Below are 15,818 nucleotides of genomic sequence, written 5' to 3' on the forward strand. Positions count from 1 at the left end.
TCTCTGAAACCATTTGTATTGTTTTGTTTGTTATATAAGATACTAGCTTTCGCCCGCGGCCCCGCCCGCTTGAAAGCAGATTTTCTGAAAAAGTACTCCTTAATTAGAAATAATATAACTTTTTGTTAGTGAAAGAATTTTCAAAATCGGTTAAGTTCTAGTACCCCTACAAACCCACAAACAAACTCACAAACTTTACCTCCTTATATAGATATAAAATGGGAAAACATCGTTTATATTCAATCCAGGAAACTTGTTTATTTCGGAATAATTTAAGGGTCGCGCTTTTAGTGATCTATTTTAAGCGTAGTTTTAATGAGCTGTATATATTTTTGGCTATGTTTTATTCATAGGCTTATCATTTGTCCTGGAGGGGTAAGCAGAGGTGTTATTAATACACCCGCTTTTCAGACTTATTTTCGCCGCGTGTTATAAACAAGCTATGTTAATCAAAAGTGATATTAGAAAGGTAATATTTCTTGTTTTTTTGTTTCAATAAATAAACTCAAAAACTACGTAACTAATATTGAAAATTCACAAATAAAAAACAACATTATCTCTGAGTGCTATAGATTACTTTTATCCCGACAAGAGCATTATCGCTGACGACTGACTGAGATGGTTCTCAACGTCTTAAATAGCGCACCTCCCCCCCGTCTACCCTGAAACCCTTATTAGTAAAACACTAAAACCACCTTTTGTCTCAAACAGAATAAAAATATTAATTAGTCTCCATTTTTAAGGATTCAGTATACTTTAATTAAATTTCAGATCAAACTTAACGCAGCGGTTCGCTGGCACCGACTCCGCGATTGAACAAATGGGCGAGCTGCCGATATTGGTGTTCAAGAACAAGTCCAAGCTGGTCGATGGACCCGCTTTTCAAGGAGAACTCAATGAGCTCAGGTAAGTTGCTGACACCTTTTTTGACCCTCGACGCACAAAGAGAGGTGTTATAAGTTCAATGTATTTATTCTCATGTATGTCCATAGATCCAAAATAAATAGATCAATTTTGATGAGTTTCTTTTTAAAGCTGATGATGACGATTAACACGGTGTTTAAAGATTTTTCTTGAATTTATCGGCCCCTACTATCCTATCGACTAGCAGCCAGATTCTTCATTCTTACATATTATAAAACAAAGTCCTCGCTGCTTCTGGCTGTGTGAACGCGGTAACTCAAAATCTATCTAACGGATTTTATGTTTGGTGTGGAGATAATTTGAGACCCGGGGAAGGACATAGGCTACTAGGCTTGCCCGAGATTTTTTCACGCGGGTGAATCCGCTGCCAAAGCTAGTGAATCATATTAATATGGATTAAAATAAAAGACATGAGTGATGAGATATAAACATCCTAATTTAGACAAGAACGGCTCTAAGACTGCCATGTTTATAAAATTCTTCAAGATCTTTGTCGAAGGTTGCATGTTTAAGTGAACCATATTCCGAAACCAGCTGTTGTATACATATTTTAGTAAGACAATCGGGTATAATTCAGACGAAGTTCCATGGACGCAAGATGTCGTTGATATTTAATTACTTCTTTTTCGTCTTCATTCTTCATCTACCCAATGCTGAGTAAAGGCCTCTTCCATATTTCACCAACTAGTGCGGTCTTAGGCTTTCCTTGGATATTTAATTACATCTTAAGTGGATTTGCTGATAAAAGATCACTTCGGTCAATATATAATAATAATAATATCAGCCCTGTATATATACTGTCCCACAGTTGGGCACGAACCTCCTCTACTACTGAGACTACTACTTCAGTCCATAATTCACAAAATTCCCACAAACATTTCCAAGCGTTGCCAACCTAATATAAACGAGGAATTTGCCGTCCTTCTAACTTCGCAGACCTTATGTAACGCAGTTGTTGATTTTCTGATACCGTGTACAACTTTAGTTATGTTCATTTAAAACTAATTTCCAGGCTTCCATCAATCACTGATGTAACTACAGAAGCAATTATTATTATTCTAAGATATTTGCATAACCCGGTGTAGTGTTTTTAATAACCAATAAACTTTCAAATGTGGACAGACGACTTGATAGAGGTCGCAGGAACACGCTGGATTCAAGCCGCTTTCGACAGGTCCGTCTGGAAATCTTTGGGGGAGGCCGGTTCACCAGTGGACTTTATGTGCCTGATGATGATGATGATGAAACTTTCAAAGCCGTCAGTCATTCCTGATCGCAAATTTCGTTCGCGCCACGTCTATTGAATCAATAAAACAGATGCCGGACAATTAATCTCAGTTAAAAGTGAATTGCGAAACAGATTTAGACTCCATTACACCTGCCTGATACGGATTTATTGCAGTAATACGGAATCCGTTGGATTACATTCTGTTATCTATAGGGCCGTTGACTCTTCATGTCTTTCAAGTTTTATGTACTTTCAAGATTAATTTTGTGGTTTATTGGAAAGTCATTTTAGATTGTTAATGGCGAAGTATTTATAAAGATCATTTTGTTTGTTCCACTGATGTGAGGGCCTCGTATATTTCGGAACTTAGCATATCATAAATACGAAAAGGGTTTAACAGGTTTACTAATGGTAGGATATTTATAACCGCCTGGATAGTTACAATGGTACATGAGGTGTTAATTCGCCTTAGTGGCCTAAGTCGCGTTCCGGAATTAGCCTGTGTATGTCCGGTTCCAAAGGTCGCCATTATTGTGTCGATTGCCGAAGGTTAATCATCTCTCGTCATCGATATTCTATTGGACTCCACTCCACTTACCATCGGGTGTAATGGAGTCACTCTATCAAGCACGTATAAAGAAGTTATAAAAATAATGTAAGTATGTTTGTGTTGCGTAAAAAGGACATTCGAATCAACGATATACAGATAAACCTTATCCTATCTCACACATACATGTAGTTCTTCTATCTTATATATATATAATAACAATAATATCAGCCCTGTGTTATATACTTGCCCACTGCTGAGCACGGGCCTCTACTACTGAAAGGTATTAGTCCTTAGTCCACCACGCTGGCCTAGTGTAGACTGGTAGATTTCACACAGCCTCAAAATTCCTATAGAGAACATCTCAGGTATGCAGGTTTCCTCACGATTTCTTCCTAAGTAAGCGATAATTCACAAAGTATATTGTATCCAATCGTAGCATTGATACACTCTATAGCACAATTTGCATTATCATTTTGGAAATTTCCACAATTTTAAACTAGATGGCGTTAGAAACAAATTTAATCTATAATTTAAAATCCATACGGACATAGCCGCTGGGAGCGTAACAACTAAAACGATATAAACAAGACAGAACTGGGAGTGAAGTTGAATTGGAGTGCAGCGGGCATCGTGATCGATGTGACGTTCCTTATTACTATCGAATAAAGTTAGGCTATCTGTAGGCAGAGAGCTTGGTAATTGCTAGATCAGTAAGTGATTTCTTATGTTTACGCGAATGTTAGACATTTAAATTAAATTATTTTACGGATTTTATCGCGGCTGTAATATTTTATTTTTTTAATAAAATTGTTTAATTTAGATCAGTAAGCGCTTAGTGTACTGCAAAACGTCGGACTTATCTATAGGTACATATTATTATAGAACAAAGTCTCCAAAAGCTGTCTGTCTGTATGTGATCCATTTTCTCAAATTCTATGCAACGGATTTTTACACGGTTTTTACGAAAAGTGCAATTCTTGAAAGAGGTTTAGGTTAATAGTACATGAGAGTTTTGTGTAAATTGACTGAAATATATCGATTACTGTTAAAGAGGTTGCGTGGTTTGTAAAACATGTCGAGGATCATTTTCGCGGGAATATCTTTATGACACACTTTTTCGAATTTTATCGCGTTTTTTTTATATTATCATTTTCTCCCAACATTTCGAAGACTTTACAGTCTTCATGGCTACTCGGCTGAGGAGTTCGTCGTCCGAAAAGTTAAAACTATAAAATCTAACACATTTTTCAATGCTACAATTATTTTGAAAGAAATTTGTAAAACTTAGGTAGATATTGTAACTCATTTTCTTTTGATAGCTTAACTTCGCATATAAACTATGATTAAATTGACCACTGTAACAGCGAGGGTGAGTATCGCGACATCATTTTTCATACATAATGACTTCTATGAAGTGTATAATGGAATTTTTCTAATACACATAATGGGTATAATTGTAGCCACTCCTTCGTTAAACGGTGTGTGTTCAGCTATTACATCCAGTAAGCACTTTTCTTAATGACTGCTCTCCTTGTGGATATATTAATAATATAAGGGGTAAAGTTTGTCATTTTTTATACAGTTATACAGAATCATTTTGACATTGCGTTACTAAATGAAACCACATACTTATCTATTTGAAAATAACACTACAATAAGTTACTTGAACTGTATATGTAAAATAAGTGTTATGTTTCAAATAATACCGATTTAATTGTATCGATTAGCAAGGGACAAGAAATTTGGCTACCATGGGGAAGTTACAAAACTTAGCTACCCATTGCCTTGTTTACCAGCGTAAGCTATAAAGATATTGTTATCTTTTAGATTTAATATCTAAATGTAATTAGATCTAGGACAATACACTTTGCCTATTTTTACTACGTATTTTCCTTACAATGTCCTTACCGAAATGAGCGGCCCCAATAAAACCCTGGGAGTACCATAAAATAACTATAAAGGTAAATAAAAATCATACCCTATTCTCATTGCGTTTTATGATTGATAATTCATTGTCTATAAAATTTAATGGTTCGATCAATGAGTTTTTGCTACATATGTATTGTGTTAAGGTGTGTGTATACTTACCCCCTTATTCATAGACATTATTTATCTAAGGACGGAGCAATGCTGTGAAAACAAGTCTGTTTCTCAGATTTGTTTATCTGACTGTCAACTAGATTCAAGTTGTATCTCAATATTAGCCAATCACAACGACCCTATGTCTACGCACTGCGAAGGCTGCCATGCCGTCAGCACTGAGAAATAGACTTGTTATCACAGCAACGATAGAACTTAGATAAATAACGTCTATGAATAAGAGGGTAAATATTTAAGACGAGATATTGTGTTTGTTATAAACCAATTGTTCTATTTTTATTATTTTCCCAGTTTTACATAGCGATTCTTAACGTATTATCCTTATGTTAACTGAGTGTATCATTTAAGAAGTAGTAGTATTTTTATTCCAGTGTATTTGAATACAACATAGTCCAAATATGCACAAACTCCTGTACCCAAATAATACCGGAACGTGACTGTGCCAAGGTTCTGGTATACCGTGGCCGCTATCCATTCAGAAAGTATTAATAGACATCCAATATCGGACGTATATTTGTCCAGATTTGCCTCGAGCGATTTAAGGCTTGTATACGCAGCTTTATCGAACTGTCATGGCGTTTGTGTAATTTATTCAAAGGCCCTTCGATTGTGTTTAATATTCATGATAAATTATACGTAACAGATTTTTTTAACTATTTGTGTTCAAACATTTGTTGTAATTTGTTCTTTATATCTACTGACCTAAAATAATACTACTAAGGTTATCTCTTTGTCGAAATTCAACATGCTTATATAAGCAAGAAATATTTTCTCATTGTGTTTTTATTAGATCTCTCAAATCAGTCGAATTAGAAATGAAGACCTTTCATCGATTGTGCTTACTGCTTAGTTTTTATATTATTTTCGACTACGACGTATTCCATCGTTCGTTACAGTTTTATTTTCACTAGCATTTTCCTACGGCGCCACCCGCGTAAAAAATCCAAGTGAATATTTTGTGGGTCATAAATTAACCTTAGGACTAATGATAAAACCAAAATCAGTTTAATGATTCCTGAGGTTATCGCGTACAAACTCCTCAGCTTTATAATATTAGTAGAGATACCGTTGAGTGACGGGATTAGCAAGCCACTGTCCTGATGGCAAGCATCTCAACCGCCTGTAAACGTCGGCCCTAACTGTACTTTAATTTCAATACACTGTATGTCATTGTAAACCAACTCTGGCCAAGAATTGGGTTACATACCTAGTATAGAAAATCATGACTGTTTCGGAGATATATGTAGTTGTAACACGTACGCAGTAAGAATACAGCTACCATGGTTGGAATTCCGGGTGGACCTATAAATAATTGTGACTGGATTTTCCATTTTACAAATTAGTAGCTCGGAGTAAGGAAATGGCGGTGTGATACCCTTGTATTTCGGAAAACACGTGCCTAAAGCTATGGGTTCTGCGCCTGATCTCTCTCCGGTCATGTCGGATTGCCGTCTCACTGGACTATGTATTGAAGGAATAGAGAGTGTACATGTGTATTGCGCACACACTTGTGAACTATAATATTTCCTGCGTACCTGGCTGATCACTATTGAAATTGAATCAGATTCATTCATAATCCTATCACATCATGTGACTACATTATCCGCCTAGCCTATTGGGGATAAAAGCGACAACTATCAAGTAGAGATCAAAACAAAACTTCTGTTTTTGTTGCAGCTAATTATACAAATAATGCATTTAAATTGTGTGATTAGTCGTTGCATAAAAAAAATAATTGGCATAATTTCCCATCTTGCAAACGTAAACAAGAATATACAAGGAAACTTTTGTAAAGGTACTCCCAAATTACGTATCTTATAAAGGTTTGTACCAAATGGCAAACACGCGGGATGTCTGGCGTCATATGTAATATCTGGCCTATATTATATACTGTCCCACTGCTGGGCACGGGCCTCCTCTACTACTTCGAGGGATTAGACCTTAGTCCACCACGCTGGCCTAGGGCGGATTGGTAGACATCACACACCTTCAAAATTCCTATAGAGAACTTCTCAGTACGTAAGGTACGGCCCCGAGGTATCTTGTTGCACTAAGATAGCTACACGGAACAGTCCCTTAAGCTTCAGCACGAATAGCATGAATAATAAAGAATTGCGTCACGTCTTCGTATCGAGTAAGTTAACGTTTAAGTATTTCTCTACAGTTCGATACGTCAAGAGATTCGTTCTGATTCTCAATCATTTTTGAGTTTACCATCCAAAGGAAACACGACTTAATATTCGAAGTTTACACGCACTCAATGTCCGTGCCGTCGCATTTTAATTACAAATACGTTTATGGAGCAGTGTTAAAATTTCCACAAAAAATTTATACGAAAATATATCCAAATATTCGTGATAGCCTTCTCGATAAATGGGCTATCCGATAGTAAAATATTTTTCAATTTGGATAAGTAGTTCCTGAGATAAGCGGGATCAAACAAACAGACAAACAAACCATTCAGCTTTGTATAATAGTATCCAGATAAATGGGCTATACAACAATTGAAATATTTTTCAATTCAGACCAATAATTCCTGAGATTAACGCGCTTAAGCAAACTAACGCTTCAGCTTAATATAATAGTATAGATAGGGATTTTGCGGCTAGCAACTGTTTCTGGTCTAGTTGTTTGGCAACAAGATGACGCCTGCGTGACACCTATAGGTAGTGGTATTGTACGTGCGTTATAGTGTTTCAAAATAAAAAAAAAATACCTTCAATAAACTTACCCTTTAAAAATAGACTTAACTACTTCCCTTTAGATGCATGTACTTCTAGCCTTTACGTTATGCAATGAAAGAATATAACTAAAAAAATAACCGATGAATAAATAACCCTTTCGAAGCACCTTTTATCAATCTAAACGTACCTTTACGGTACCAAGTTTATAAGAGAATTTCTTACGCCGCGCCATTGTACAATCATTAGGTGCTTGCGTTATTATAGCATAATTGTAGCCGTCTGTATGAGGGTTTTTTATTCGGACTCCGTAGTCAACACTGAGGAAAACCTATGAATGCCATACTGGAATGCCTCGGCTTAGCAACTGCAGCTTGGAGGAAAGTTAGGAGAGGATATCTGAAGAAGGAAGTGTGGTGGAAGGAGAAGGAACCCTTTGAATGGGAGGAGGGAAGAAAGCCAGGAATTGTTCACGAGCTCTCATAAACCTCAATGTGAATTGGCAGACATGATGCATACATACTTAACTGTGTGCCGGGCGAGTATTCGGTGAACGAGCGCACAACAATAGTAGTAGACAATAGTCTCGGGGGGTGTATGATGGGTTAGAAGGATAACTTGTGAGACGAACCTCTTCCAATGAACACAATTTTTTATAACTAAATGACAAGATTAGATAGTCGACTGCTAGATGGTGTGCAATTGGAACTTTAAAATATAAAGAATTACGTATTGCTTGCGGTTTCGCCCGCGTTTACAGCCTTATTGCCATAAAATTCCCTAAAACACTGCGCACTTGCACTTACAAGATTTAAAAACACGCGTTGCCTATTTAAAAAATCATTTTTTCAGATGGGAACAAATTACCGAGATAAAAATGTTAATCCAAGATTTGGTTTACCCGTGTACCCGTGTGCCAAATTTCATCCAAATTCGTTTAGTTGTTTCTGCGTTTACTTTTAACAAACATCTAAGCATTCCCATAATTTCCCGCATTTATAATATTAGTAAGATTATATCACCCCACATGTCCCAACATGCTCGCTTAGATATTAACTCTCATAATGCCTAGCAATTACACTGGTTACAATACCTTTAAACTAAAATACAGTGATTATAGTTTGACTTTTAAATAAATGGAATCCCCGCTTGGAAGGCAATCATGTCTAGCCGATAATCAGTTAACTTTTGAGTAGAGCAATTTAAAGTTTTGATTTTAATTATAAAATTCAAAATAATTAAACTTATAGGTACCTACTATGTACCTATTTATTATACTATAAAAGTACGTAAAGTCGTTGGTCTTGTGCCTGATCTCTCTCAGTCTCACCAAACTATGAGAGTGAAGGAACAAAGAGTGCACGTGTGTATTGCACACACTTGTGCATTTATAATATTTCCCGCATACTTGGGTGATCTCCGTTGAGATTAGCCGCCGTGTTCAAAATTCGGCTAAGCAAGAATCAGTCTAATTATTATAATTATGTTCACAGAGCGAGTATAAACGCCGGAACATCGATGACAGAAGCGGTCGAATGGTACACCAACGCTAATGCTGCTCTGCTGAACCATCTCACCAAGGAAATAAAAGATACTGACAGCAGCACTATATGGAGGTAAGACATCGCTGGTTCACAGTAAGCACACGGTAAGAGCCGCTTAAAACCAAAGCCATTAAAGTATATAGTAACTAACTATAGATATAGAACAATCATCAGGGCCAAAGTTTTGCTCCAAAATTTATTACCAAATGGTAATAAATCTTTGAAATGTCCGTAAGACAAGTAATCACGGCGTCCTTAGATATTAATATAAAAATAACATATTTACAGAAAATATGCGCATTGAAAACGTGCAAATCATGATATGGGGGAAAATATGAAGTATTTTATATTAATGTTATGCTATTCCACGGTACATTGAGTAACCATCACATTAGAGCAATTTTGTTTTTATGACAATCTTCCCATCTCTATCCGCTCTATATAATGTTAGAACTCTTTGTTAAAAACGAAAACTATACGACGGTTTTACAAATCTGGAAGTAATTGGGATAAATGCATAAAAAAATACAAATGTGAAGTGCATTCGTATTTTTATCGACTTCGAAAAAGAAGGAGGTTCTTGATTCGACGTCTTTTAAAATATTTGTTATCTCAGAATTCCGTCATTTATTAATCAATTAGAAAAATTATTTTTTTATTTGAAAGAATATACTTCTATATTAGTACAATATTTTTTTTTATGAAAATCCGTTTAGTAGTTTGCTTTTAAAATAAAATAACTAGAAGAAATATCTCATCTAAGTCGACGTAATCGCGTAATTTGCTTTCCTGTGCCTTTTCAGTGGTATTTTTGTGATGGGTTATTTGGTGTTTAGATCAATTTCTTAAAATTTATAAACATATTAATAATTTTTGGTTTTTAGTGGTATTTGAGGGCGGTAAATTTTTTTCTTAAAATATTTTTTGGAAGTCGATTTAAAATATTAGCACGGCGGCACTGCTAGCGTGCAAATATTTTTTTCTAAGAATGTTTATCGTATAAAAATTTAATAAAATTTACCATCTCGTTCCATTAACCCTGCCCGTGACCATGAAGGCTGCAGCCTTCGAAACGTCGAAAGAAAAGAATTTAAATAACCGCCATAAAATCCATAAATAGTTTCATATCAACGTCTGACATTCGCCTAAACATCAGATATCTTTAACAATGACCCTTCAAACAGTTCCACATACACAACTTTACTTCGTCTAAAGTTAGTAACTTTTTATAGTTCAAAAATAATGAAGCATTGAGAAATTTTAATCATAATAAATATAAAGTTTTGCAGATGAAAATAAAATAAATCTTAGACTACAAATAGTCAAGACTTCCAAACTTTTTGAATTTTACATAAACCTATACTAATATACAGGGTCATTTTGACATTGCGTTACTAAATGATACCACATACTCGTCTTCACCTTTGCTGACATTTTTGACACGAATCCCATTTTTTGTAAGATTCAAAGAGTTGGCGATTTGAAGTTTTGTATTCGTATATTGTCTCGGTGACGTAGCCGTACTGCATGGGCGGTAGCGCTCTGAGGTCCAGGGTTAGAATCCCGGGTCGGGCAAAATGGTATTTGCGTCTTATTGCTCAGTATCAGCCCGGAGTCTGAAATTTGTGTCCGATATGACGATAATCTCGCCCTCTATCACGTCATGGGACGGAACATACTGAGCGCAATGGGTGTCCTAGTTACACTTGTTTCCCCTTTGTAAGGATAATGTATTCGTCAACATTACAAATGTTGCGTAAGAAACAGATTCGCATGATACAAACGGAAGTAAGAATGACGTATTTTAAATTATAAAATTCGTTCAAATCGTCATAAATGGAGTAACGATGGTAATGAGCGATGAGTCAAATATTATAAATCTAACGATTTAACTTGTCACCGAGATGACTTGAGTCATGATATTTATGGTCCATTTAATGGTAATCGTCTAATGGCCGTCAATTAATGGGTAATGTTTCAGTTTTTCAAGATTTTGACGTAATATTGTATTGAGTCATTGGACGTGTGACTCGTGGTAACGCGGGTGTTATAATTATTATATCAGTTAAAAGTCATCGTTATTATTTTATGTATTATCCTTTATTATCACATCTGAGAAGTTCTCTATAGGAATTTCGAAGGTGTGTGAAGTCTACCAATCCGCACTAGGCCAGCGTGGTGGACTAAGGCCTAATCTCTCTCAGTAGTAGAGGAGGCCCGTGCTCAGCAGTGGGCAAGTATATAATACAGGGCTGATAGTATTATATTATTATATTGGGTTGACTGGAACGTGAAGACTTAGGCAGGCCGGCATAATTGTAACGATCATTACGGGATACAATGTATTATGCTGATTGTATAATATATTTTATATCCGCCTTGATATCGATCATTGTACACAAGGTGTTAAAACCCGCCATAGTGGCCCATGTAAGTGTTGCATTCCGAGATCATTCTGTGTATATCTGGCTGGCATAATTATGTCTACTGCCGATGGGTATACATCACTCGTCAATCGATATTCTTTTGCAATCCCACTCCACATACCGTCAGGTCCAGTGGGGCCACTTTATTGTGCACGTATAAAAAAAAGTTCAAACATTTCATGTGGCGTGAAATCACATAATAATAATAATAATAATCCCGTTGTCTCAATCAATAGCCCAGCAACCAGTCCAGCTAGATCCCATCCACAGACCCAGTATAATTCCCATCTTTTCTGCAATAGTCCCTGCACCTTGCAAGCGCTGTCTTTGGCTGTATTCCCTCCATAAGTATAGACAGAGAGAGTACTCGTAAGTTGTATAAACCCCAACTAGAGTAATGTATCTTAAAGGGGCCTCTATGTGTTGGATCCATGTCCCCACGCAAGCCTTCCAAAAGGACCGGCCTTTATGCTGTGATTTCCCGCAGGAAAGATACAACATAATAATAATAATATCAGCCCTGTATTATATACTTGCCCACTGCTGAGCACGGGCCTCCTCTACTACTGAGAGGGATTAGGCCTTAGTCCACCACGCTAGCCAAGTGCGGATTGGTAGACTTCACACACCTTCGGAATTCCTATAGAGAACTTCTCAGATGTGCAGGTTTCCTCACGATGTTTTCCTTCACCGTTAAAGCAAGCGATAATTCACAATGAATACACACATAAAACTTAGAAAAGTCAGAGGTGTGTGCGCTTGAGTTTCGAACCTGCGGACATTCGCCTTAGCAGTCCGTTCCACACCCAAATAGGCTATCGCCGCTTTTTATTATTATTTTTATACAACTTACAACTGTTTATACCAATCACAGGTAACAAGTAAAGTAAACTGCTAAACATGCGCATTGATTTTGTTTTCATAAAGTCAAGGACTGGACACCGTTCGTACCACGACGGATTCGACTGATGCCAACTTGAAACTTTAATTGTCACCTCATTAATTGGCGTTTGTGACTCATACACATGTTTATTACAAGAACTACACGTTTTTGAGTACACATTTAATGTTATTCAAAACAACAGATGGCCGAAAACATATGGAGACAGCGTACAAAAAGTTCATTTACTTTGAAACTAGCTTTTGCTCGCGTGTCCGCGAATGTGAAAAAAATTGTCCAGGATATATGGCGGTAGGCCACCTATCACATTGTTGGACGGAACACATTTCGACCTCTGCCTACCCCTTTGGAGATAGTAGCGTGATGTAAAGTGATATTATATTAATTCATAGCATGGTATATCTGCGTGCTAACTTTCCAAATCAGATCAGCGGTTCCTACGTGTAGACGCAGGATCAACTGATCTGGTGTATGGTAGTACCATACATCCAGATATCACAAAATTCGCATTCATAATATTTGTATAGCGTCTCCTTTCGAGAACAGTTTTTGCCGTCATTCCCCATTAGTTCTGCGAAGTGTGCCCTGTCTACTTCTACTGTAGCTTGCTACTTTGCCGCATGATCGAAGCTAGGGGGGAAGGTAGTAGGTACAGGCTGTGTCCATAGAAAAACCCTTGCACTAACAGGGGCTCGCGAGGTGCAGGCCTTTTGTTGAATTTAGCAACCTTTTTTGTTCTCCTTTCGCCAGCTGCTCCCTCGAGAAAATTTCGTATAGTCTTTGACGACCTTCGTTCTTCTACGGATCTACGTACAGCTGCAAACGCAGCGTTGGACTTTCAACTGCAACGTAGAAAGACGATTTGATAAATTCACAGGATCACGCTAGATGTAGGCTACTTTCGACAGGCCTGTCTTAGAATCTTTAGGCGGCTCATGTTCAACAGTGGATTTGGTACGACTCGTTACACACTCGTTTTAAAATGAGTTTCATATGTTAGGTTAATGTGAAGTAATACGGAACTTACTGACTCACAACGAACGAGTGTGGAAAAGGTACGATCGGCAACAAAAGTCGATGAACAAATACTAATTTACAAAACACCTGAACATTGAAACGGACCACAAATCACTTACCAAAGACGAGTACAGATTAAGGTTATCATTTCAATGTTACAAAAGTCGCTAAACATTTTGTAACTTGACAATGCATTAGTTGATGAATCTCATTATTGAATCTATACTTCTATACTATTATATAAAGCTGAAAAGTTTGTTTGTTTGTTTGACCGCGCTAATCTCAGGAACTACCGGTTCAGACTGAAAAAATATTTTTGTGTTGGATAACCCTTTGTTAGTGGAGTGCTATAGGCTATATATCATTACGCTATGACCAATAGGAGCGGAGCAGTAATGAAACATGTTGCAAAAACGGGCAAAATTTATTAGTTTTGAGAGCTTCTGTTGCGTGCGCTGCTTAAACGGTTAAAGTTATGCAACAATGATGTATGACGGGATTGTTCCTCTTAAAAAGTTCTAAAAAATATATAATAAAACAAAGTGCCCCGCTGCATCTGTCTGCCTGAACGTGTCAAACTCAAAAACTACCCAACGTATTAAGATGAAATTTGGTATGGGGACAGTTTGAGACTCTGGGAAGAACATAGGCTCCCGGGAAAATATATAGCGTGACTTTTATAAGGGAAAACTTTAGCCCGAAAAACTTTATATCGCGGGTGGAGCCGCGGGCAAAAGCTCGTACACCCTTAAAAAAATATGAAAAATAAACTGACGTTTACGTTGAAACCTACGAGGAGAATCTCCTGTCAGAATAATTTTGAATTTACACATTTGTTTTTTAAGCCGGCCAGTGCTCTATAAAATAGGATGTTTAAAATGTAACTAACCTATTCCTATTAATGTTGTAATATTACTTTCTAATATATTATGATGTTTTGTTCATACTTAAAAATTTATAATTCTGGTTATTAACTTTAATATATACTATTATATAAACCTAAAGGGTTTGTTTCTTTGAATGCGCTAAACTCAGGAACTACTTAACTGATTTTGAAACTATTTCACTAATAGGAAGCTACATTACTCTTAAGTCCTACACGCTACTTTCTATCCAGAGTAAATATAAAGCACGACTTTTATCTTTGAAAAACTTTTTCACGCGGGCAGAGTAACGAGCCAAAGCTAATATGTTATAAAATAACAATTTAATTAACATCCTGGACTGTTGTATTTATTCGACAATGTTTTGATAGTAAAAAACGCGGTGCGCTGCGCTTCGCGATATTGGTGTCTTGAAGCTTGATGGGTTCAATTTAACGAATAGAAAATAAAAGCTTGCATATAAAACAAAGAATTTGCTAATTTCAGCCACATTTGTATTTATTACAGATCATAAAAATTGTCGCTAGTAATGTTTAGCAATTAATGGTTTGACAGCGTTCAGCTACTTTTGTAGTTCAATTATGACAAGTTGTTTTGTTTTTAAATTAATCAGCAACTTATGGTAAATGATAATGATTAGGAAATATTGGAAACAAATTATGTTCAACGACTTCTGTTGCTGACTGTACATCGGGTTGTGCTAAGAACTCGATTTACGTCAAAGGAAGTAATGCGTAAATGAAAAATGTGTTTACGAGTTAATTTCTTTCCTATAAGATGAAGATGGGGTTAAGCGAATGCAATTAGCATTTTTGTATACAACTAGAGAAAAATGAAACCACCTCCAAACACCAAAAATAATTTAACATAACAGGTTACCAATTTTGGAGTCGGTTCATAAATGATCGAGTTCTAGGTAACAAGTATGAAAAAAATACGTCGAATTGATAACCCATTTTTTTTGTAACGGTTGAAAATGCACATGAATCAATGAACTTGAACGTCTCAAAATTTTACAATTAATTTTCTTTCATATTGGCATTCTTTAATCTATGTATTTAAAAATTCGCGAACATATTTTAACTGACGTGATAGAACAAACGAGGTTCGCAAAAACGATAGCGAAGACAAAAATAACACTCAAATCATGCGGTTTACCTACTCCATGTCGTTGTAATTCGTGCTGAGTAAAACACTGCTTAATTCAAATGAGTAAACACGGACACCATCTTCATTTTCTAACACATTCGACCCGCCACATATCCTCGGGAACCCCCGTATATTTGGCGGGGTTCATTCGATTTTATATGGGAATTACCGTTGTAATAAAATACGTTGTTTTACTCTTTTAAATAAATAATTATTTGTCATATAACAAGCATGCTCAAATTTTATATTATATAATAGGTACTTACATAATCCGATAAATTACGCAATGAATTTATGTCTCATCATTTGTTTTACACGATCATGTTGAAGTGACCACTGCAGAGAGCGTAGATTAACGAGACGGTTCCTTTGTTAGTATAATCAAAAAAAAAAATATTTGGTAATTTTTTTGTT

The 15,818-nt window shown here is 36.3% G+C and overlaps 1 protein-coding gene across 1 annotated transcript in view; it reads left to right on the forward strand.

Moving 5' to 3' along the window:
* The first annotated feature begins 212 nt into the window (after nucleotides 1-212).
* Nucleotides 213-15,818, forward strand: part of LOC115445261 (receptor-type guanylate cyclase Gyc76C) — a 44,533-nt gene continuing 28,927 nt past the window's right edge. The window contains exons 1-3 of the mRNA XM_037438654.1: nucleotides 213-469; nucleotides 772-906; nucleotides 8,977-9,099. Coding sequence (XP_037294551.1) covers nucleotides 821-906; nucleotides 8,977-9,099 — 209 coding nt within the window. The 5' untranslated portion in view covers nucleotides 213-469; nucleotides 772-820. The remainder of the gene's footprint in view (nucleotides 470-771; nucleotides 907-8,976; nucleotides 9,100-15,818) is intronic.

This window comes from Manduca sexta, chromosome 14, assembly GCF_014839805.1.
Source record: "Manduca sexta isolate Smith_Timp_Sample1 chromosome 14, JHU_Msex_v1.0, whole genome shotgun sequence".
Lineage (NCBI taxonomy): Eukaryota > Metazoa > Arthropoda > Insecta > Lepidoptera > Sphingidae > Manduca > Manduca sexta.